Raw genomic sequence first — 25,304 nt, forward strand, 5'->3', positions numbered from 1 at the left:
GGCCAAAGACCAAAAGTGACCGACATTAGAAGTGTGCCCGGTCCTGTTGCCATTTCCATTGGCATTGCCCGCTTCAATGGGCCCTTCGCATGCTTATCGACTGATAGCTTAAACAAGCAGCCCCCGGTGGTGGCCCGCAATCCCGCAACCCCTCGCCGTCAACAGTTTTGGGAATTCCTTGGAGCTGTCGAAAAGGGTAAATTGCCATTCAAAGTTGCCGGCAAATCATTTGCCGGCCATGTCAGCACCGTACCCGACTCCCCTCTTTGACTGCCAACCGGAACTTTGTCATCATAATCAACATAATCAAATTTCGTTGCCCCAAAATGCATGCAACAAAGTTTAGGTTTTTCGACTCGGCAACAATTATGCGGCAGTCGAGCCGAGTGTCACATGTGTTGAAGTTTTTTTTTTTTTTTGCAGCTGCCCTCGGCTGACAGTTTTCCTTTTATTTTTTTGTGCAAATTTAATCACTTAACCCCAATGAAGTATAAGAATGGCGCAAAAACTTTTGCGAACCGACAAAACTTGTCACTCGATGAGGCTATAAGAAAGCGCCAAGGCATGTGGCATTGGAAAAGGTGGCTAAGGGGGAAAAATTGATTTTTCACTTGGACGAGGTCGCAGCATGAGCATATTAATGCCGCCACGCCCATGCCGCCCATGCCGCCCACGCTCAGCCCAAAGTTCGCATTGTGTTGCTCTTTGTGTGTTGACATTCCCGTTGTAGTGCATGTGTGCATGTGTGTGTGCGTGTGCCCAAATGACAAAGTTACTTAAATTACCAGGCAAAACTTTAGTTGCGCTTACTTTGCCCCAGCTTTAGCACCAGCCCCAGCCCCAGCCCCAGCATCGGCATTGGCATCGGCATCGGCATCGAGCTGGTGCTGACTCTTAAGCAGAATTAATGAGTGGAGAGTTGGTTTTCCTTTCACATTTTCATTGTTTTCATTGCTTTTCTTCTCGTTTTCTTATTCTTCTGTTCTTTTTTTCTTTGCACCAGTGCCAAAAGTCAAAAGCTGCCATTGCAGGCATTTCAGCGAGCCATGCAACCCAAATTCACTTTCAGAGCAAACACACTCAAACTTTCCATATCTTTATATATATATATAGCATGCTGCATATAGAGTACATTCCACATACGCATGCAAACAGACTGCAGTTGCTTAACTTTTTATAAGGGTATTATAGTTTTAACATAAAATCGGTAACGCACTGAAAGAGGCAACGACTTAAAGTAAATACAAAATTTTCCTACTCCTTGAACTAAGTAGACTGCAGGAAATAACCAGGCCTTGCCCGGGTCAAGTGAATAGTCTTGAATTGTTTGTGTAATTCGCGCCAATTTAGGCATATATATAACTTATTATTACAGCTTTTCTCTAAATAAATGAACAAAAGTAAATATTGATCCAGGTCTTTGAAGAGTAGAAGTCGGTCGAAAGCTGTTTGAAAAGCGAATGTGTTAACTTTAACTATTGTCTTGAAGGATATAATGTGCTTGACTGTCTAAAGTAAAATACTTCCACTTAGTTTATATGCAAGTATGTGCGTATCCTTGCTGCGGCTTGCTCCTTGAGCTGCTCTCATGCTCGAGCATGTGTTCCACTTGCGCTTGATGCATCTTGGTCCAAAGTTGTTGCAGCTTGTTGCTGCTGCCTTTTGCTGAGTGTGGTTGTTTTTGTGGTTTTCAATGCACTTTTATCAGCTGCCAGATCAACGCCTTCGATGCAATTTTCCAATTACCTGTGTACACATTTAGGGACGTCAAGTTCTGGCAATTTTCAGATATTTTGTAACATTTAAACAACAAAAGCATGCACAAATATTTTAAAAATGTATCTCTAAAAGAATCTATGCACATGAAGTTGTGAAAAATGCTGGCATTTTTAATTAAATAAAAGAAAAATGTAACAAAAAATATATTACATACAATATTGCTGCCGAAAGAGCACAATGTTGGAAGGATAAAGGTATATTAAAAAAGATTTAATATACAGTTGACCTGCCCTTAAAAGGCTTTTAAGTGTTGGCATACATTTTTATACCCTGAACCCATTAAAAATGGGTATAAGGGTATATTGTATTTGTGCAAAATCCAAATGTATGTAACAGGCAGAAGGAAGCATCTCCGACCCCATAAAGTATATATATTCTTGATCAGCATCAATAGCCGAGTCGATCTAGCCATGTCCGTCTGTCTGTCCGTCCGTATTAATGAACGCAATGATCTCAGAACCTATAAGAGCTAGGGAAATTTTAGATGCAGATTCTCCTAGTTCCTGCGCATATCGAGCTTGTTTCCGATAATCGATAACTTGCTCCGTTTCCAAGTAATAAATAATAAGAGCTAGAGTCACCAAACTAATAGAATATATATATATGCATTTGATGTTGGAAGAAGAGGGTTCAGGGTATCCCCTAGTCGGGTGCTCCCCATTAGAACCTCTAACTTGTTTCATAATAGTTTAGCCTTTGTTTTAATTTTTGTTGTTTTCATAAACTGCATTTATTTAATCCTTTAATTAATGTAATTACTTTAGCTTTCTGTTGTGCAAGGTATTTTTTTTTTATTCTGCTTGACTTTTGCGGCTGTACAACTCTTAAGGAATGTGACAGTGCATTTTATAAGTCTTCTTTTTTTTTTTTTGTTTTTGTTGCCTGGATACACTTTCGCAGTCCATTGGGCTGCTCTTTGCTAGACTGTTGAAGGGTCTTCTGCTTGGAGATGCATCTACTGTGCTCATACAATAATATCCTTTCACATTTTATTACACTTGTAATGTGCAACGATTGGTTGCTGCCTCCAGTTGAAGAAGCAGAAGCGGCGGCGGCAACCGAAGGTCCTTCAACATCCTTAGAGGCAGCAGAGTGAGCAGTCAGTCCGCATTATTGTTGCTGTTGTATATGTGCCTTGGGGACTTTAATAATATAAGACACGCACAAAGATCCGCATGTGCCAAGTGGGTGGCAGTTTATCTCTAAATGTGTGTGTATCATTGTCAATATTGACAATAAACAAGTTTGCCATAAAACGTAACACGAGACGAGCTGAGCTGAGTGTAGTGGAATGGAGTCGAGTCTAGTTTAGTTGAGTTGACTTAAGTGGAGAGTGGCGCATTCAAGTGCTACAAACACTAGACTACAAGTTAAATGCTCAGCCAAATAGGGCACATAAATCAGGGCACTCAATCGAGCTACAGTTAACCGTGCCCAATCCACATGGCGTCCATTTGTGTCATCACGTTGACTTATTAATCGAGTATATATAGTATATGCCATTATATATATCTGGCACATTATATATCATGCTTACATAAGTATTATGGCCGAGTGGCTGCTGAGCGCTGTGCACTTTTGTAAATTAAAAAAAATAAAAATAGCAGAGGGGAAAATAAATAAAATGTCCCCGACTCGATGATAAAATGTTATTATAAATTATATTAAAAATACATAAATTTTGCGGCATTATAAACGCAGCGAGGAAGACCGAGAGGGAACGCAGCCTATATAAGGGCCAGGCAATCACTCATTTGGCCAACGGGTTGACATTTATGCTGGCCCACAAACAAACTTTTATAATTAATTAACATTACAATAACAACAGGTCCGTTCACGCACTCGGCCGGGCAATTTGCTTAAACATAAATCAATCATGAGCGGTTCACATTAAAAATTAAAGCATACGCAAGCGTGAAAGCCCCGTAAATGGATATACATACGAACCAATTTAATATTGTTCATTTTTGTTGTTGTATTACAGATTTCACAGACGGACTGCGTCTGGTCGAGGTGCGCATACCGAACTACGTGATTAAGGGCGCCACAGCACAGCTGGAGTGCCTATACGATCTGGACGGCGAGGCGCTCTATTCGGTCAAATGGTACAAGGATGGCAATGAGTTCTATCGCTATGTGCCCAGGGATAATCCGCCGGCGCAAACGTTCCGTTTGCCAGGTGTTGCTGTCGATGTGAGTATGCCTGCCAGAACCCAAAAATGAGTAAACAAACGGGAGGGCTACTCTCGGCAAGCCGAAGATTTAATATCCTTGCAGACCCAACCTTTTCATAATGCTCATAGTGCTTATTCCGTGTGGTCCGATCAAGCTGGTTCCGTCGTAAGTACTGCGTGCAACAGAAAGGGGGACTTCTGCAAAGCTTCAAAATGAAAGCCTTAAAACTGAGAGACTATTTCCCATAGAAACAGACTGACGGAGAGACGGACAGATGGCCACGGCTGTTGATACTGCTCAAGAATATATAGTCTTTATGTGGTCGGTTGGATATGTCTCCTTTTATGCGCTACACAGTTCACGGGAAAATTATAATACCCTCTGCAAGGGTATAAAAACAAGAAGCGATGCACACGTTGAGCGCCATAGCTTTGAAACCAAACATTAAACAACGTTGCATGCTTTGCGGCGCAGCCAGACAATAGAATTCACTAAGCCCAGCCCTCGTCACGGTCTGCCGCCCCAGAACCTGGTGTCTTATGGGTCTGGCCCGGCCCGGCCGTGTACTTAAAATGAACTGCAGCAGAAGAGCTGTTTATCACTAGGACGAGAGAGCGCAACACGAGCAGACAATGCACCAGCTTGGCGTCGAGTCGAGAGCAGTTGCCACAGAAAGCTTGTGTGTTCGGCCTGCCGTACAATTCCAGGCACTGACCTCAGCCCTAAACTAGCAGCTGTTGTTGTGTTTTAAATAGTTTGAAAGTTAAATTTACCACGCACTAAATGATAGCCTGGTATAAAGAGGCCAAGCCACGCCCAAAACTTGTGCAAAGTCGCCCAAATCGAACTATGATCGCAGAATAGACTGACAGGAACAATAAAAGTGGGGCACTTAAATGCCATTGCTCCATTATTTTTGCCACTAAAACTTTTGTACGTAAAATGCGCTGCACGTTACAGGTGAGGCCCCGGTTATCCAACCCCTTGCCACTCGCACACCCATTACCAAAAATAGTACGCATAGTGGCATACACACTCGTTGGAGAGGGGCCTCCCACTTCCAGCGCCTCGCTGAGTTCGAGATAAGCACGTGAGCACGGCAGACACACAAAGAGTCATAAACCCGTACAGTGGAGCTTGGCTAGAACGAACCAAGCACTAATCGTCTGCCCGAAAAAGTGAAACTGCTTGGCATGCATGTCCTGCTACTCCCACGCATCCTGTTCAGTTCCTGACTTGGAGTGCAATAAATTGTTCAAGTTGCGCTTTTCGCTGTTGGGGCTGGGCGTGGCCGAACGTGTCTATAATGCGCATTATAACAGCCGGAGGGGCACACACACACCAACACACGTGTTTGCTGGCGGTCTTCTCAGCTTTGATGTTGGGCCGCAGATAAAAGGCGAAACATGTTGCAAATGGAGATAGCAAAGGGATACGTTTGGCGGGCAGCCAATGCTAATGGTTATATCCAGCTCCATGCGGCGGATATTGTTTTAGCATAATCGATTCAAGTGACTGACGTGGCCGGGCTAACAACTTTTTAGTTTGGTTTCGTAGTTGGGTTCTGTTTGGCTTTCGTTTTGTTTTATTGCAGTTGAAAACTGTTGGCTGCCCAGACGTGAGCTTCACCTGGCCGTGCGAGTGTGTGTGCGTGAGTGTTTGTCTGTTTGTGTGTGTGTGTGTGTGTGTGCTAGGTAAACTATAAATTAGGTTAAGGCAACAACAGCAGCAGCAGGAGCACAATGAACACAAACGTATAAAAAAATGCGCAATAAAAGATAACAAAGTGCACTTTTCGTTGGCCAGATAAACAACACAAAAAAAAAAAAACAAAACCCTGTTGCGAAACTGGCAACCGCCAGCAGCTGGCCGGCCGCTTAATGGCTTAAAGTTCAAGTGAAATATTTGCCTAACGTTCCGGCCTCTGCAGCCGAGCACGGACTGACCCTTAATGTGGACAACTTAAAGAGCAGAAACATTGAAAAAGCATTTTGTGCCGCTTCTCAAAAACAATTACGTTACATTAACGTCCAAAGTGGCTGCTCCATCGACGGCCAACTGCCAATGTCTGCGACATGGCCGAGACGGACTCGAAGACGGACAACGACATCCTTTGCTCTTACAACTTTTGCCACTTTTCGCAGCATCGCTTCTGTTTGCCCTGTTTCTCTTGCTGGGTTTTCATTTTGGCTGTTCATATTATTATTTTTTTTTTGCTGCTGCTGCTTTACTCATTCAACAATTTTTAATTGCAGTTGCACAACTCGAGCGACGCGATTGTTAACCTGCACAACGTCAATCTGCAGTCGGCGGGCCGTTTCCGGTGCGAGGTATCCGGCGAGGCGCCATCCTTTCAAACGGTCACCGAGCACGGCGACATGGTTGTTGTATGTAAGTATACCGAGTTTGCCATTGCCAATAGCTGTGGACATCAACAAAGTCAAGCGAAAACTTATAATTCTAATTAGAAATTGCGAATGAAGCTGTGGCTCGGTTCAACTTGCCACAGAAAGTTACCTTGATGTGGGAATTGTGGTTTGGGATTGAAAGTGTGTAATGAACTCAGAGTCCAAGTCTTAGTTAACATGTGTACCTATTATTGAGAATTTTTTGTATTTATTATGTTTCTAATTGATCAGCCGAATGCGGAAGGAGATATTAATGCAATTCAAGCTAACTCAGTATAGTTAACCTTGTATATTTCCAAAAATTTGCCACAGAAAGTGACCTTGATGTGGGATTTGTGGCTCGGGAATGGAAGTGTGTAAAGAACTCTGTTCTTATTACTTAAAATTGTTGTATTAATTCAAATCTAATTGATATTTAATTGATCAACTGAATACGGATCAAATGGGCAGCAATTCAAACTTACATAGAATAGTTAACCTTGAATATCTCCAATAATTTGCAGCTCGCAACCTTTGTTGTCTCGTGTTGCAGGTTAATTTACTGGGGGCAAATTGAATTGTTCATTTGCCTGCCGCTGCTCAACTGTTCGACTGCATTTGACAGGCTTCAGTTGATTTCATGTTTATAATAAGCTTAGTAAACTCAACTTAACTTCGATGTTGTGTCCCCCTGAGCGGCCTTTCTGCGTTAACCTGCCAAAGCTCAGCATCTAACTCAATTTTGCAACTGTCTGTCTGTCTTGTTCAGCAATTTCCTGGGGGGGCTGTAGAACAATTTGAAGATGCCGCCGCGACCAACTTGAAATGCAAACAAAACAACATTTGGAAGTTGCTTTAAGTGTGGGCTGCCAGGCTGCCAGGAACTACATACTACATAAGTGCTTGCCGGGCTCGCAGCCAGAGTTGGGATATCACGCTTATTGCCTCGGACAACGAGTCACACGTGGCAGCAAGGCATGCAGCCGGAACGCTTTGAGCTGGCGTTGACATTTCGTTTGTTCAATTATAAACTTTTGCGTGGGCATGTACACAGCTTGCCATCTCTTTTCGATGCCATCTCTTTCGACTTTCGACAGGGCTGTGCTGGGCTGTGCTGGGCTGGTGCTTTGTCTTTGTTCGGACGCGCTTTTGTTGTGCTTTGTTTTGGCTTTTTGTTGCCCATATTGTGCGCTGCCTGTTTGGCTTTCAATCAAAGTTTTTAAAAGCTTCAACAACACAACTGCTCGCATATGCCACAGCTCTGAGTCCCGAGCGCCCAGCTGCCACTTTTCAGCGCTCGCTGCGCCCACAGATGCCGTTAGCCCCCTCTGGCAAAAAAGCCATTTCCGTTTCCGTTCGCATAGTTTTGCTCAGCACTGATTTATAGTCTTCAAGCGGGTATTAGAACTTTGTCATGCAGCTCAGCCATCCTGGCAGAAAGTATCACCAGGCTGAAGCTGTGCCCTCTTCACTGTTTTGTATTAGTTTTACACATTTTTTATGTCGAATGCTATCTGAGGTCCTGGCAGGCCTTATTAGATAACCAATTGGAATATATATTCGAAGGCTAGGAAACGAAACCAGACCTAGAACTAGAAAAACTAGACCTTTACAACAATTTTCTACACCTTTAATTGTTTCGGGCAAACTGCTAAGCCGTTAACATTTAATTAACATATATCAGCTATGTTAGAATAACAGCACTCTAAGCCTGTTAAATATACAAAGGCGTTGTGCAGCCTATTAACTTTTGCTACCCGTGTAGGGTATCAACATTTGCGATGCGTCAAGTATGGATTTCGCCTTCATTTAAATTTTATTTTTATTTCGCTTGTTTTCTCTTCTGGTTTTTTTTTTTTATGTGCAATTTTATCAGCAGTCTGTCAGTGCATCAGCGGCTGGAACTTTTATTGAATTTCCGGCTGGACGCCGGCGACTTTGTTGTTCTTGTTGTTGGTTCGGGTTTGGTTTATTATGGTATTTCGGCGCTTGGAGCAGTGTTTGCGGGCAGGAGACGCAGCTGGTGGTGGGGCTGACATTACGCCAGTCTGGCCTGTCTGTGCCTGCAACTAGCCGTAAATTAAATTCTGCACAGCTTGACTTCGTTAGCCTGGACGAGCGGCAACTAACCAACTTGATGTCGCGCCTCTTCTCTTGCAGCTCTGCCGGATCAGGGACCGCCAAAAATAATTGGGGGACGTCCGCGTTATCAAATTGGCGACTGGGTGCGCATCAATTGCACCGCCGGCCGCTCCAAGCCAGCCGTCAATCTGTCCTGGTTCGTCAACGGCGAGCCCGCCGAGCCGCAGAAGCTGCGAAAATTCGAGACTATCGTATCGGGCCGCGAGGGCCTCGAAACCTCTGTGCTGGGCCTTCAGTTTCGCGTGGAGCAGCAGCATTTTCGCAACGGTGACATGAAGCTAAAGGTGAGTTGATTCTTCCAGTTCTTGGTCAGTTCAATGGCTCATTGTTTGCTTTCAACTGAATTGCAGTGTGTGGCGGCGCTTTCGACCTTCTACTGGCGCAGCAACGAGGAGTCTGTCGAGGGCGACCGACCGCAGAAGGCGCCGGTATTGGAGTCGCGCGAAAGCGACAGCGCCTTCGCCAGCAACTCGCGCGCCGATCCGGTGCAAGGTATGTCATACCGGGAATTATTTGTTACCAAACTCTTATCGCTTTTCATTCAATCAAACGCAGCCAGCAAAACGGACTCGCTCCTAATGGCCCGTGCGCCCAGTGCGCTGCTGTTGCTGGCGCTGGCCACGGCCGCCACCTTGGCCGGCGGCGGCATCATTATATCCTGGCCAGCGTCCATGCACAGCAAGGCCGGGGCCCGATTGAATCGCGGTTCGGTCACAAATATTGTTGTTGATCTCGCTAATGGTAATGCGTCCAAAGATAAGGTCAGAGTTAAAGATAAGCGCGTGCAGCTCGAGTTGCTGCCCGCGGCCAAGCAAAAGCTCCAGCTGATCCTGCGCCAGCTGCGACGCTCAGCGAGCGACGCGTCGTCAGCGGCAGCAGCAGCGGCTGTTGCAGCAACCGCGCAGCGGCGACAGATGCTGCTGACTGCGCGGTAGCTGCATTAAGCTGGCCGCCCATGCACTCAGCCCCGCCCATTTTTCCAATGAATTTCCGTCTTCGCTTCGCAGAAAATAAAAATCAAAAAAATAGAAATGAAAACCAAAAAAAAAAAAAAAAAACAAAAAGAAAGAGAAAAGAAAAGAAAAGAAAAGAGAAAAAACGAACGCTGCTAATTTATTTATGTCGTTAACAAAAGCTTTCTTGAATTTAATTTGTCTAAGAAAACCCATATTTATATGCATATGAAATTATTTAAATTTAACAAAAAGTATATATATATATATCTATTTTAAATAAGCGTCACATTGTGTAGAGCCACAAACCTGTTTTTAGCTGGGAAAAAAACAAAATTGTTAAGCGTGTTCAAATGAAAAACAAAAAGTTATTCGTAAAACTGTAAATAGTTAATAATTAATGTGTGTATTGTATGTTATTAATTTATAAGTATTTCCACACAATAAGATAAAGCGGCGCTGCACTAAACATATAAAAAAAAAAAACAGAAAATGAAATTGAAAAAAAAAAAGAAAAAACAAAACTGCAAAAATATGAAAACAAATTAAAAGCTCAACAGATCCAACAAAATCAATGTAGGGCATGGCAAATAACGAGTTTAACGTAACAAAAAAATATATATATATATTTAAGATAAATACACATGTATTGAAATTAAAATAGTTTTAAGCATTCTATAGCTAATATTAATAATAATACAACTAAATGAATTAAATGAGCACAGTAATTTTCAATGGAATTTTAAGCAAATGCAAACATTTAACTGTAATTTAATATACACGAGTGCAAAAATTCACAGTTGATCTAATAAATAGTTAAGAATATAAATACATTTATTTGGGCTAAAGAAATTCATTTTCAAAAATATTGTTAAATGTTTTTCAATGTAATTTATTTATAATTAATGCACTCGATCAATTTGTATATTCACACGAAAAGAAAATGTTAAGAAAGCAAAAAAGGAAACACAATTTGAATGCATCTAATCAAATGTAGCATTTAAAAGCTGGTGACTGTCGAAAGGTCTTAAAACTAACAAAAACATATCGTAAATTTATAAATTGCCAAATTTTTTATGTGTATGTATGTATGAGAACTCAATTCAATTACACATATGTATGTATGTACGTATGTAAACAATATATACAAAGCCGTAGAGCGAAAACTATTTATAAATTAAGTGTACCATGTTCAATCTGTTCTCTGTCCGTTTTTGTATGTTCAGCAGCGTACCTTTATATTATTATTCAGAATCAACAAGATGAACGAAAGAAAAAAATATACTAATAACATTCCATGTTATTTTGCTGTCAAACAAAACAAAAAGCGCTATCAATGTGAACAGTTTAGTTAGACAAATTTAGCAACAACTACAAAGTCAAAAAAAATAATTCAAAATAAAATGAAAACAATAGAGAAATGATTGTGATTAAGCCTTAATGGAGAGTGGAAATACATTCAAACACAATTATAAATTTATGTAAATAGCCCGAGAGCAGCGCCATATCAAATGCTTTGTCTATTATAATTATTATAACAATTTCGACATAAACACACATATATAAACTTTGATATCCGATAACAATTGAAATTGTATGTGCGTTAAGCGAGAATTTTAATTTGAGTTTTAATTGTCATAAATATATGCATTTTATGTGTAAATACTTAAATTAAAACGCTAACTAAATTAGCGTTAAGATGTCAAAAGTAAAAAACAAAGAGCAAAACATAAAATGAATGCGCCAATTTTAATATTAAGCAGATAAATTTTCAAATAAATAAAATAACAATGTGCAGACATTTAAATGCTAATTAAGTAGCACAGCATGTATGCATGTGTATGTGTATGTCCTGGAGTGAGTGTGTGTGCGTGTGTGTGTGTGTGTGCAATTAGATTTAAGCGTAGGCCGCATTAAGTGCATCAATGTGTAACTTTCATAAAAATCAATGTGCATTGTTGTGAACTGTAAACTGTTTTTAAGTCTCACTTACTTAATGTCATCGCTATAAAACTTAAACTGGAAAATATTTTAATGACAAAATACGATCAAAAAAAAAAATTTGCAAAAAAAAAAAAATCATATTACCATAAATGTGTGCTAATTGTAAGTGTAAATTATTTGTGAATTTAAAAACGAATCTTTAGATGTATGAAAAACAAAACGTAAGAACGAATATATACGACATATAGAAAAAGCTGCATACTAAATGAAAAAAGAAAGCCAATGCCATAAAGTAATCTAACTTGAATTTAACAACAACAAAACTAAGCTACAGCAACAAGAAACGAAACTCTGTAAATATCTTTAAGCGTAATTCATTGAAAGATACGAGCAAAATCTAACAAATTATTAACGAAATGCAAACATCTTGAAAGATAATTATTAATAAAACAAAACAAAATAATAATTGTTTCAAAATCAAGCGATGCCATTTTGTCAACTAAGTTTGTAATGCATTAAGTAAATTTGCTCATTAGGCATGTCCTCACTCCCTGCTCCCCATAAGGCCCACTTTTGTTCCTGTGAAGCAACATACTTTTTAAGGGAACACACGGAAAATTGGGTAATTTTTGGAAAATATTTCAAATACGTGTAAATGTGCGCTGCGTACGTGACAGCAGGACTCAACGACTGCCCAGCAACAATAAAAAAACGACAAGCCAAACCGTTTAGCAGTAAAAAGAGCCAATGCAAACGACAGGACACTGCATAGGTGAGAGACGCAACTACTTGTTCGCTGTAAAATTGTGATGACTCGCAAAAGAATTGAGTTAAAGCCTTATAAGATTTTATTTATATGCTTCTTTTCCCAGTATAAATTTGAGGAGGAGTTTCTGCCTGCTTTAGCCAGCGCAGCTGGCTGAGCAAGAGCTTAGCCCACACCTTGTGGTAACTGCTGTCTTTATCCCTAAGAGCCAGTGGCCTGGCCACTAATAAGCTGCCAAAAATAAGCGCATTTGATAAATAGATGACAAAAGCCAAACAAATTATAAGGACCAACTGCGTGGGTGCCAGCACATTTATTAGCCAACAAAATCTGCGCACAACAAATTGCCACAAATGAGCAGACAGAACACCTGCCTGTCCCACCTGGCGCCCCCTCTAATGACACCGAAAATCTCGCAAAAGCCAAATACTTACCATGGCGTTGGTCAAGCGCCGTTTGCTCTGGCTATCAAATGTCACATAAATCAGATTTGTCGTTTAATTACAACAACAATGCAAGCCAATTGGATGTGTGTGCGTGTGTGTGTGTGTGTAAATTCGTTCAAGAAAAACCTCGTCTCAAATGGAGCTTAAGTTTAGCCTAAGCTGCTATTAGACAGACATTTCGCCTGTCGTTCTATAAACATTCTTTTTTTTCTGCGTAATTTTCGTGCCACTTAAGCTTCGAGTCTAAGTTAAAACATGCGCTGCTTACTTTGCGACTTTGCGGCGGGCTTCATATGTATGTGTCTGTGTGTGTACAAGACTTTTGCATATTAAGCTCAATTGTGTGCAGCTTAAAAGTTTTATGTTTGATCTCGCACAGATAAAACGGCATAAATTGCCGCACAGGTAAAGTTTTGATTGGTCCTAATGATAAGTTAAACTGTGCATTCAACGTCAGACCTCAAGCTACGCAAGTGGCAATCAAGACTTGACAGCAACTGATTATGGGCCAAGTGAGCAGCTGTTAGTGAGCCTCAACTAGCTCAAATTGAATTGAAATCAATTAAAAAACGATTTTGTAAGTAAGTATAACCCGTCTATTTATATAAACTTGCAACAAATAAAGTATACATTCTATATAAATAGATAAATAATGTATAGATTCTATACAAGTCTCATAATTGTGAGCTTATATGGAACAAAGTTAATTATAATACAGGTATTTCGAATGATATAGTATTTCGAATATAGGTAAAATACATGTGTGTGTGTGTGTGGGGGCGTGTGTGGGCGTGTGTGTGTGGTTTTGTAGGCATGCATGGATATGCACGTTTCTAATACGAAACGCAGACAAAGCTTAATTGTCGCTGTGCTGCAAATTGAAATAAAACGCAAGTGCTCTCCTCCTCGATTCTCAAGAATTCTAGTAGGCTCTGCAGTTTTCGTGCTTGGGCTAGTAGTGTAGTGTTTTTTTTTGGTGCTTTTTTTTTTGGTTTTTTTTTTTGGTGTTTTTTTTTGGTGTTTTTTTTTTGGTGTTTTTTTTTGGTGTTTTTTTTTGTGTTTTTTTTTGTGTTTTTTTTGGTGTTTTTTTTTTGGGTGTTTTTTTTTGTTTTTTTTTTTTGGTGCTTTTTTGTGTTTTTTTTTTGTGTGTATGTATGCATGTATGTATGTATGTATGCATGCTGCATGTATGTATGTATGTATGTATGTATGTTGTATGTATGTATGTATGTATGTATGTATGCATGTATGCATGTATACATGTATGTATGTATGCAAGTATGCATGTATACATGTATGCATGTGTACATGTATGCATGTATACATGTATGCATGTTTGCATGTATACATGTATGTATGTATATTTACATGTATACATGTATGCATGTATGTACGTACGCATGTATGTACTTATGCATGTATGTATGCATGTTTACATTTATGCAGTAAACATGTATGCATGTATGCGTGTAGGCATGTATGCATGTCTGAATGTATGCATGTACGAATGTATGGAAAACCCATCGAATGAATTTGAGCAAAGAATAAGTTTCATCCAAATGTTTTTCGCGAATATTCCACACATGCAAGTGGAGTTCCCGCAATCCCGCTTTAACATGCACCTATATCACAAAAGATAACAACGGTGAAAATAACAGTTTCCCTCCTCTTACGGCCTTGGCTGTGATCACCAATCAATCGGTAAGTCACTCAGTCAGTTTTATTTAAAGAGATAGCTATATCAAAACATTATCATTTGTTAAAAAAATTCAGTTGAAAGGTTTGCCCTTTCTGGGTTCATTAAGTTTTATTCGCTGTCTGTATTTGAGAGCATTATCGCACATTCTGTCCTACAACTTATGCTCTTCTTTTATGCATTAGCACTTTTTGTTTTCCTACAATCTACAAACAACACTCGGACAATGCCGCGTGGCACCCTTGCAGCGTCGATTTCCATGCAATCCAGAAGTGCCGCACAGTCAACACAATGTCATGTCTGCTTGCAGCTCGTTTTGGCCTTGCTTCAGTTATTCTTTGCTTTGCTTGTTGTTGTTATCACTTGCAGCATTTGAAATGATTTGCAATAAAAAGTGTCTGTTGTTGCCCATTGGCCACACCCCATTGGCAAATTACGTGCTGCTGCTCTTTCTGTCGCCTGTCGCCGGTCTCTGGCCCGTTCCTGTTCTATCGCCATCGTCATCGCCATTGTCATAGTCATAGTCCTTGTCACCGTCACGTAATTTCATTGCCTTTGCTTATATATTTTTGGTCTATATGTATTTGGTTTTATCCGTGCGCGTTTGTTGGGCTGCATACAGGACAGAACAGCGCCCAAATCTTTTTATACCCTGAACCCATTAAAAATGGATATGAGGGTATATTGTATTTGTGCAAAATCCAAATCCAGGCAGAAGGAAGCATCTCCGACCCCATAAAGTATATATTTTCTTGATTAGCATCAATAGCCGAGTCGATCTAGCCTTGTCCGTCTGTCTGTCCGTCCGTCCGTCTGTCTGTCCGTCCGTCCGTCCGTCCGTCCGTATGTATGAACGCAAGGATCCTAGAACCTATAAGAGCTAGAGACTTGAAATTTTAGATGTAGATGCTCCTAGTTCCCGCGCAGAGTTTGTTTCCGATAATCGATATAGTTTATGCTTCGCTTGTATATTGCAAAAACATTTGACTGTTGCTTTCGTATCCTAAAGATTATTGTGTGTCTTACAGATTCTTTTGAGTCGTAATCTTTTGGATATATTTTTATCGTTTAAATTCTTGTGAGCTTAAATATAATATACATGCTTTGTCATATTATATTTATGATATCCTTCAGCATTTGGTTGCCCCGACAAAGAAGCGCCCAAGCCGCAACTCGCTTTAGTTCCCTCCTGGTCTCAACAATGGACATGAATGCTCTGCAAAAACAAAGCGTTACCAAACTGGGCAGAGCCAAAGCAAAACAATACAAGTGGCAGCATAGGAAACCCGAAGATACAATCATAATTTTCGTACTGCAATAAAAATGCGTAACAAAATAAAAACGGCCATAAAACGCTGCCTGCCAATTTCAGGCTCAGTGAAAAGACAGGACTGCAATTGCTGGCACATAATTTGGCATTGCTGGCGCTATAAATTATATAGAATCTGAACAGCAATTTGGGCAGCAGGCAGACGAAGTCCAAGGCGCATTTAAAGGCATTTTGGCAATGGCAATAGAAATGGAAATGAATTCGTGTCATTGCAGCTACGTGATCTGAAGTGTTACGCTGCTTGGCCTTAAAGGTGGCTCGGCCAGAATGGTTGCCTAGTTGCAGTCGTGCAGTTGAAGTATCTGCAGCTGCAGAGTCAACTGAAGCGGAAAAGTCAATGAGCTGCACTTCAAAAATATCGAAAAACTACTTAGACCAATTGCAGTTGCTCCTTGTGATTTCTCAAGTCCTTTCACTGACAGCTAATCGAGGAGCTGGCGAAAGAAGAAGATGTGACTAAATTGTTTTCAGCAACAGTTACAAAATTAAAAGCTTCAAACTTCTCAACATGGTCGTGTATTTGTTTACTCATTCAGCTATGAACGGAACATGCGCTCAAGATGTGTATGTTTATGAGTCCAGCTTGGCAAATGCTTGAAACTTGCTATGTAATATGGAGGGGCTATTTAATTTGGTTAAGGTAAATACCTACTTTTCGAACTGTGCCAATACCCAAAATGACAACGAAAAAGGTTAACGCACAATTTACATATTATCGAGATGTTTTTTTACATGTATCCCTTTCTTTGTATCCATTTTTTGTCTGTCTGCGCGTGAGTCTCATTATTGTTGCCACTTTTATGGGCATCTATAGATTTTCAGCTAAGCAAAAAGGCCAGCCCAAAAGCTGTGCCATTGCCTCAGTCGGCTATCTTTTGCTGATTTCATCAGTAAACGGCAGTAAAACGCATTTCGTTACCTTGATTTTTTATTGCGTCCCCCCGCCCACTTTGAAGTGAATGTGTTCTGGGCAGTTCGTGTGCATTAGATGGCGAAATACTCGTCTGGCGAATCTTTGGCCTGGCTTATCTGCCGCAAAGCCGAGGCCGAAATGGTTCATTTGATTTGGTTTGGTTTTCAACTCAATTCGATGGCTGAGTGGCTGCTGTCCATTTGTTGCCTACGCAATGGAAACTCTACCGATATTTGATTTTTTATGACTTGGCCACTTTTCTTTATTTGGCTTTGACTTCTGCCTTAACCTTTTCTTTGCGCTTTACTTTCACAGCGATTCCCTTTCGCTTAAAATAACAATTTCAAATGGATTTTATTACCTTGGGGCTAGATTTGTGCCCTTGTATATGTCGCCCGCTTGGCTCGACTTTTATCGTTTTGCATAAGCGCCTTTCAACAATATCCTTCGCCTCGGACACACACATGTGCCTTAAAAATCTAGCCCTTAAAGCCTCAGCACTCGAATGCATTACACACACACACTTCTCACACAGCAGCCAAAAATATAATCAAAGCGACAGGGCTCCAAACTTTTCCCAACAGACAATAATTGAAAACGCCGTGCGGTCGGTGCGTTTGTTAGCCAACTTTCCGCTGCCATAAAATTTATGTTAATTGAAATTTATGTGCAGCCAGCTCTCTCGACTGCAACAGGACCAAAGCAAACAACCAACAAAAAAAAAAACCAACAGAAAAACAAACTTTGTGCCAAACGCAACAAAGCTCATTCGACTAACGCATGTGCTACTACGTGTCGGATCCTATTTTTCTTAAATAAATTTTAATCGAAATAATATATCTCGCTGTCTCTATCTGCCCCTTTAAAGAATTGCATTGATAATAATTATTTGTTTGAGAAAAAAATGCACAAATGAATAAGTACTTAGTCAGCTTAGTCCTTTTTACTTTTAGAGAAAACTTAAATTAAGTCGCAATTCTTACTTTTAGATAAAATTCGTGTAAATGGAGCTTAGGATAAATGTATTGCAAAAAAAAGTAGAAGGGAAAAATGCTCGACTAGGAGATACCCTGAATTATCTTGAAATAGCAGCACGTACACAGAGCATAACGTACGATATAATCGTAATTCTACATGTGTGTATGCATGTGAGCACATGCTTACAGAAATTTGTGAAATTTACTCTAGCTGCTGCTGACAGTATTTCGATATCGATATCGGAGCAAGTTATCGTACCAAATATCAAGTCTCCAGCTCTTATAGGTACTGAAATTGACATGTTCATGCATGCAGACAAACGGACAGATCGTTTCGGCTGGGGTCGTAGATGCTTCAGTTTATACAAATGAATAAGCATGTGGAAGGCAGCTTTCATCAATATCGTAGAATATGATTCGGAGTAGTTCAAGTACATTTCTATATATAAAGAACGCAGACGGGCTTTACACATGCAACACATGTAATTCTATGCATGCTACACATTGGTGCGAAATTGTCTCTTTATACGCCACAACAGCTGCTGATAGAAAACTGCCCAACTATTTTATGTGGAAAAATTGGAAAAAATATCAAAACATTTTTTATTGCAATGAAAATTTCGCAAGTTGCTGCCATAAAGCGTTTTCCGCTGCAGCCGTCAATTGAAGTTCGGAAATGGTTTTCCGCACATTATTGACACATGCGGCGCATTATGCAAAAATTGATGGCGGAAGCATTTAGGCAATGAAAATTTATGGGGGCGGCACTTAAAACTGCAGTTAAACGGACGGACATCGCTTAAATTAGTTCATTTTATGCCGCCCCTTCCTCGACCAATGCAGCGCTTTAATTTTAAGCACTTGGTAATCGTCTGTGGGTAATGCATATTTTTTACAGGCGCCCCAGATAATTGCGAGCAATATATATACATTTGAGTCCTGCACGTGTCTGTATGTGTGTATGCCTTTTACCTGTTTAACATAATTACCTGTTTATAATTAATTAAAATGCAATAAGCGTATATTTGATAAGAACGGGGCACGCACATGCCGCTTACTTTGCAGTCTTAATTTCGATTTTATTTTAGCGTGTTTTTGTCGCGTGTCAGCGATATTTGCGCGGGCGCTGTATGGCCTCTTTATAGCCGCCAAATTAAATGAAATTGATAAACTAAATTACAATCGAACAGATAAAGCGTAATATTGCGCTCCACAAATTATTCAGTGCGCAGCTGAAAAGTAGGCAACAGTTTTTTCCATTTACATTTGTTGTTCAATTTTCAGCATTTTCAGGCACAATTTTCAGCGTGAATGGCAAAAACTAATTTGGGCCCCAAGCCAATGAGCTCAGCTGAACATAATAGAGAGTCAGCTGAGAGTGTGACAAGGGGAGGGGGAAGGGGGCATGGATACACAGGCGGCAAACGTGCAAAATTGCAACATAAACACATTGCCACACCAACAGCAGGAAGTTTTGTTGTTGTTGTTGTTGTTGTTGTTGTTGTTGCAGCTGTTGTTATTTTATTTGCATTGCAATTTTGCTTTTATGACTACATTGCATGCATCACCCACGCTTATTGACCATGAATAACCAGCGGAAATGCAATACGCGCTCTGGTCGCGTTTCCTGCCTCCATCATTCAACCCGCCTCTTCGATGAATCATGGTGTTGGTTTTGTGTATGTGTCTGACCGTGTGTGCTTTGGTTTCACTTTAATTGCGGCTACGTTTTAATATATGATTAAACGAAAATTGAAAAAGCGCGCTGCACCTGGGCAAATATGTCATTGCAATTTTGATGGCTTTCATATGAGCTTTTCCCTACCGCTTCGTAAAAAGAAAAGTTGTGAGCGGCAAATAGAATGGGAAAGATTGTTTTAGGCCTGCCGGACCTGCATGTTGTAACTAATGTTACATATTTGCGAGGAAGCTAGTCGAAGACATATTCTTTTGGTAGGAAAATGTTTCTTCAGCCACGACTATCGATAGCAAGGATTGCATAGAAAAACACCTGAATGGATTTCATCGACGACTAAGCTGTAGTTGCATTCGATTTAAAATAAAAAATGATAATGCCCATAATTATCCTGCTTCTTGATAAACAACATACGCATATATATAAACATGATCTGACAACATTTGTATGCGCACGAGCATTGGAAATGTCATAAAATGTTATTTGACAATTCTTTATAGATTTGGGGTATTGTTTTCTATGCAAATTATAATTTTTTCGATCATACAGTATCAGCTTTTGGAATTGTTTTTAACAAAGTCCTCGGCAAAGATACGTGAGTAATTCTTAATATATTCATTAATTATATTACATGTATTAATATATTGATATTAGACTAATAAATTAAATAATGAACTCTTAATATAAAATCAAAGGACTCACGTGTTATTTATTTTACCTTCTTTGCTTCGAGCAGCAATTTAACTCATTAAATTTCTGTAATGATATTTAATGAAATAAGGATAAAAATGCTTAAGGCAAGAAGAATGTTTGTATAGTAAGTGGAAAGACGCTTGCTCTAACAGGCAATTCGAATGGTAAGAAAATGCATTGATTTAATTGAAAGAATTTGTTTAGTTGTTTTGTTTTATTCGTTTCTCACATTACAAACTAATTTTAAACATGCGGTCGCTTTTAAAAACTGATTTAACAAAATATTTCGGACATAACAAAGTTTATGAGCCCAAAAGAAAACACGTTGAGGAAGTGATTTTTTTTTTAGTTTTTTCGATTTTACATTTTCCATAGCGTTGCCTTGTCTGTTTTCTGTTTTCTGTTTTCTTTGTTGGCTGCTCTTAATTTTTATTTTGTGAATTTGTTTAATTTACAACACGCACAAGTTTTGCTTAGAATTAATGGAGAATATTTGAAGAGCCGCTCGTCTAGTTCAATGAGTAGTTCTTACAGTTCTTAGAGTCTAGGGGAATGTATCCGTTTACATGTTGCATATGTACAAGAACATTTTATTTGGCTAGTTTTATCATTTTATCGTTTTATCATTAACAAATATCAAATATCAATCAAAATGCCAAGCTGCATTGCCCGCCCGGGCTATTTGGACGGCTATTGCAAAAATATGATAAACCTGGCCCAAAACTGGCCAATGGAGTGTGGCTTCGCGTGCAGCTGTTCCACTTGGCCTCAATCGAACGCCTTTGTATGCAAATTAGCTGCTTCGAACCCAGCAACAGCAAAAACAAACAGGCTGCCGTGCAGCTGTCAAGTTGCCAGCCAGGGCCTGGAACACGAGGGGAGTCCATCGAGTTGTTGTGGCCACTGACTTAAGCCCTATGAGTCATATGGCCTGCACCAATTGTGACTTGTTTGTTTCTTTGTCTTGACTTGCATGCATTTTGCGGTTTGTTGCACACCTTTCGTGTTGCCTCTTTGGGGGCAATTTCCATTTTTGGGCTGTTTCTCTTTATGGTACAAATTGTTTCGCAGCCAGGCTTGAAGTGGGTGCGACATGTGCTGCCTTTGTGACTCAAGCTCTTTAAATTAGCATAAAACAGCGATTATTATCTCTGCACAGAGTTTAAACCAAGATCAAAGAAATGCTTTATGCTCTTTGAACATAACAATCAGTAGGAGTCTCAATTGCAGTGGTAAGGTATATGTGAATCGCAAACAAATGAAAGAGCTAAAAATCTGTCAAAAATGTCGGCTCTCTGTAGTCCAACTACAAGTGTGATTAATTATCCGGAAGGTACATAAATGTCTAAAATGGATTTTAAACTAAACATAAGTTTTTGGAATTTAAATTTACTCTATGGATAAATTGCAATTTATGCTTATTTACAGAAACACTAAAAACAATAAAAATAAATAAAAATAGGTTAAATAGGCCTCACTCAGGACAGCTTTAAAGTTATTTCACAAAGGTGTTATATTTGCAGCTAATTTTGGATTTGTCATCTTCTTGCGATGATTTCCATACAAGTTTCTTAACAGTTTATTTTCCTTTTATTTGCTATTTACAGCTAGACTTTGTTTTTTTTGTTCTTCCATTGCGGTTTTTCCAGTCGAACAGCGGATTCTTTCAATGGGATTCTCTAAAGGGGCTGGCCTTACAGTTCTTACATCGAAACTTATTCATGTAGTTGACTATGCATTAGGTGCTTGCTTAATCTATTAGGTATAATATATATATATTTAAAGATTTTGAATATGCAATTCGAAGTGAGGTGCATTTTATACAATTGAAATGTGGAAATTTGATATGCAGTTTAATATCAACTGATGGGCTTAGTCATAACTACCAGGAAGCGGAAATTATATGATTGGGTATAGGACAAAAGTCGATTCGTTTGAGAAATCATAGAAATTTACCAAGTGCACAATCACTCGATTAGAATATTAAAAAAATATATTTTACAGAGCTTTTGATGATTTTCCCCAATTCAACATCAACTGATGGACTAATCTTTACACTAAATGAAAATTATATTTTCATTATAATTTTTCTTTAAATTTCATTTAGTTTAACATTTGTTTTTTTTTCTATTTTTTTTTTGGTATCTTGCTTGCTCAAAGTTTACGCTTAATATTTACAAAATTTTAAGTTTTACTTAAATGCTTAGGTTGAGTAGTTTTTCTCATGTAAATAGTATTTAATTGATACGTACGAATTTTTAGTATTTTTTTGTATTTTTTTTTTTTAAATTTTTATTTTGCATAATTTTGAAAGAGTTTGCGTTTGGTTTTATGTAGTTATCCATACACATCGATTGAATGAAATTCTTGTATTTAATATTAGCGCAATGTACTCGTTAGTGTATGTAGATTTTTCTATGAAATTTGGCATAGGATATGTTTTGCTTTTACACTTAAATTTCTCAGATATGATATCATCTGGCGATAGAACCCAACGTTGGGCAAGGTTTGCTTCTGATCTGCTTAAGCGGGGCCAGCGTTCCAAATATTCACTCAAGCCAGTTAACTGCCAGCGCCTTCGGGCGGCCAACTCCAGGATCCGACGGCGCCGAAGAGCAGCAGCAGGGCTGGCAAAAGCGAGATGAGATGCGATGGCTGCCTCGAGGCAGCAGCACCTGTAAAGCAAACACAGTGATGAGTCATTCGATTTCCTGAATAATCCACATTCCCCAAAGAGTTTTACCAATCGTGCTCGATTTGGCGGCCACAGTTTCACGCGACTCCAGGGCGGGCGCCCGCTGCTGACGATCGCTCTCCACGCTCTCCTCGTTGCTCTGCCAGTAGAGGGAGCTGATCTTGGCCACGCACTGAAAGTATAAGCCAATGCCAATTAGCCGTGCAATATGGTTGCAATCGACTAGACTCACCTTGAGCTTCATATCGCCATTTTTGAAGTGATATCCACGCACACGAAACTCCAAGCCCAGTCGAGCCATCTCCAGGCTATCGCGGCCCATCACGATTTTGTCATACTGCTTGAGATGCTGTTTCTGTGCCGGCTCCCCGTTGATCAGCCAGCTCAGGTGACAGACGGGCTTCGACGGTGCCGATGTGCAATTGACACGCACAGTATCCCCGATCTGATAGCGCGGCTGCCCGCCGGATATTTTCGGCCCATGATTCGGTGTCACTGTAAAGCAAGGAAAATAATTTGCTTAACTTTATTCACAACTGGTCAGGTAATGGAAATGTTTGCAATGTAATTGAATTAAGCGCAGAGAAAGAGTCGCAGATACTCGCGCATAATTAAGGCAGCTCGTGAGTGGCCCCTTACATCGAAGAGCAATCAGCAAGGACATCAAAAAGCCTTTAACTGTAATTACACACATTCGCAAGAATGTTGTGTGCTCCTTTTGTCAATGTACTGTGGGACAAGGCATATGACATAGGGAACAGAGTGAAAAATCAACTCTGTTTCATTTTTAAAGTCAATGCAACTGTTGCCGGTAAAACATTTAAGGAAAGCGCACAAAGAGGAATGCAAATATATATATATATATATTTATATTCAAACAACATATTCTTTTAATGGGATACACTAAAAGGGATGGCTTTACAGCCTTTAAATAAGTACTGTTTCACTTTTAAAGTCAATACAATTGGGAGAGTACTGCTGCTGGTAAAACGTTTAAGGATAGCGTGCAAAGAGGAATGCAAATATTTAATTTTCACATGAGTGAAATTCCTGAGTCAGCACAGTGTGTTGCGCGAGAGAATAACTCAAAAGTAATTAACGTGCCAAGGGCAGATAATGGCTTCCACTTCGACAACGGGGCGTGGCACTGACCTATTTTGTACTTGTCAATTAAAAAATAATAAGGCGGTATGTGGGACATGCGTAAGGAAAGCTCAATAATTGGTTTATTTTATATTTTCTAGCATTATGTGACCCATTTGTTAGATTCTTTCAAGAGTCTCTATGGCTAGGGAGAGAGAGAGAGAGAGAGAGAGAGAGAGAGAGAGAGAGAGAGAGAGAGAGAGAGAGAGAGAGAGAGAGAGAGAGAGAGAGAGCGCATTTATTTAATTTTAATGAGACAAGGAAATTGAATATTTTGTTGCCCTGCACTAGGTGGCCAGCCTGTGAGCAGGATGCCGAGTCCTTTACCAGATGCCAGTTGCTGAATTTTGTTTTGCGCCTTTTGCTTTATTACTTTACATGCAGCTTTGCCTATTTGCCCGTCGCGTGGCTATAATGAAAGCCATGTGGATGCTGGTTTGGGTATCTGGTGCAGCTTGGAGCTTGGAGCTACGGACTGGCACTGGGACTAGGACTGGGGCATACTTAAGATTTATGTTGAGATTTGTGCCAGTAAAACACAAAACACGGCACACAGACCTACAGAGCGGAGCCCATTTTATACGCATACGAAATGCTTATTCAAAGTTTATTTTAGCGTGTATGTGGGCGTGGGTGTGTGTGTGTGGGAGGCGTGGGGGCGTGTGTTGTGTTGTTGTTAAGGCATCTGGCTACGAGTATGACTATGGATATGGCTATGGCTATGGCAGGGACTAACGCCCACAACCACTTGGCCACACGCTCGCTCGCTCATTGCTTAGCGCTTTTGGGCATATACGAAAAAAAAAGAAGAGGAGAAGGAAAATCCACAAAAATGGAAAGAAAGGAATCAAGTCAAGTGTGGCGCCCCCCGGCGTCCAGTTAACGCCCACTGTGAGCCGGCCGAGACGCAGTCGAGTGTTTGTATGCATTATAAATATACCATGGCAAAACCAAGGAGACTTCGTCCTCCCTCGCAGCCACACACACTCGCACACACATTATTCTGCAATAAAAACTGGCGTAGAATTTCTTGTTTCATTTTAGCCAGGCTCACAAATTTCATAACATTTGCAGCTGCCCCTTTCATATGTGTGTGTGTGTGTGTATGTGTGGCTGCTCTTCCATAAAATAAAATTAATTTTTAATGGTTTTCAAAAAATATTAATTTTCCTTAGAAGCTGTCGGAGTTTTTGTTGTGGCTTCGTTCGCTCAGCCACTGGCCGCATGACAGGCACAGAAACCGAATCCGAACCAGAAGCAGGCCCAAACTCAGGTTTGTTTCCAGTCCCGATTCCAGACCTGGATAGTACACATCCGTATGTTCGGCCAGCTCAAGTTGTGGGTCAAAGCGGGGCCCGGGCTCGTTGCTTATTTGTAATTTATAAAGTGAAGTTTACTTTGCTTTGGTTGCTCTTTTTTTTTTTATTTTTAGCCAGAATTTCAATTTAGTGCAGCTGCCTCTTGTGTGGGCGGCAACTCTGCCATATGGATAATATGAAGCTTTATAAAATATGACCAGACATATATGAAAATGGCACCGAGCACTGCAGCAGGGTTTGAGCGGGGGCT

General features: G+C 40.1%; 2 protein-coding genes across 5 annotated transcripts in view; one reads left to right on the top strand and one right to left on the bottom strand.

The window, feature by feature from the left end:
• The window catches only part of LOC115765549, an 84,098-nt gene extending 74,553 nt beyond the window's left edge, over window positions 1–9,545 (top strand). For 2 of the 3 annotated variants that reach the window (XM_030709180.1, XM_030709179.1), the window contains exons 3-6: window positions 3,764–3,972; window positions 6,210–6,345; window positions 8,502–8,767; window positions 8,834–9,545. In XM_030709180.1, coding sequence (XP_030565040.1) covers window positions 3,764–3,972; window positions 6,210–6,345; window positions 8,502–8,767; window positions 8,834–9,418 — 1,196 coding nt within the window. In that variant the 3' untranslated portion in view covers window positions 9,419–9,545. The remainder of the gene's footprint in view (window positions 1–3,763; window positions 3,973–6,209; window positions 6,346–8,501; window positions 8,768–8,833) is intronic. The other variant, XM_030709181.1, reaches the window with a different exon arrangement.
• Window positions 9,546–20,129: 10,584 nt separating this feature from the next.
• Window positions 20,130–25,304, bottom strand: part of LOC115765550 — a 37,883-nt gene continuing 32,708 nt past the window's right edge. For both annotated transcript variants that reach the window (XM_030709182.1, XM_030709183.1), the window contains 3 exons: window positions 22,825–23,087; window positions 22,641–22,764; window positions 20,130–22,572 (listed from right to left, as the gene is read on the bottom strand). In XM_030709182.1, the coding sequence (XP_030565042.1) occupies window positions 22,460–22,572; window positions 22,641–22,764; window positions 22,825–23,087 (500 nt within the window). In that variant the 3' untranslated portion in view covers window positions 20,130–22,459. The remainder of the gene's footprint in view (window positions 22,573–22,640; window positions 22,765–22,824; window positions 23,088–25,304) is intronic.

The sequence above is a fragment of the Drosophila novamexicana genome, unplaced genomic scaffold, assembly GCF_003285875.2.
Source record: "Drosophila novamexicana strain 15010-1031.04,08,12 unplaced genomic scaffold, DnovRS2.1 tig00000974-arrow-arrow-pilon, whole genome shotgun sequence".
NCBI classification, from domain to species: Eukaryota; Metazoa; Arthropoda; class Insecta; order Diptera; family Drosophilidae; genus Drosophila; species Drosophila novamexicana.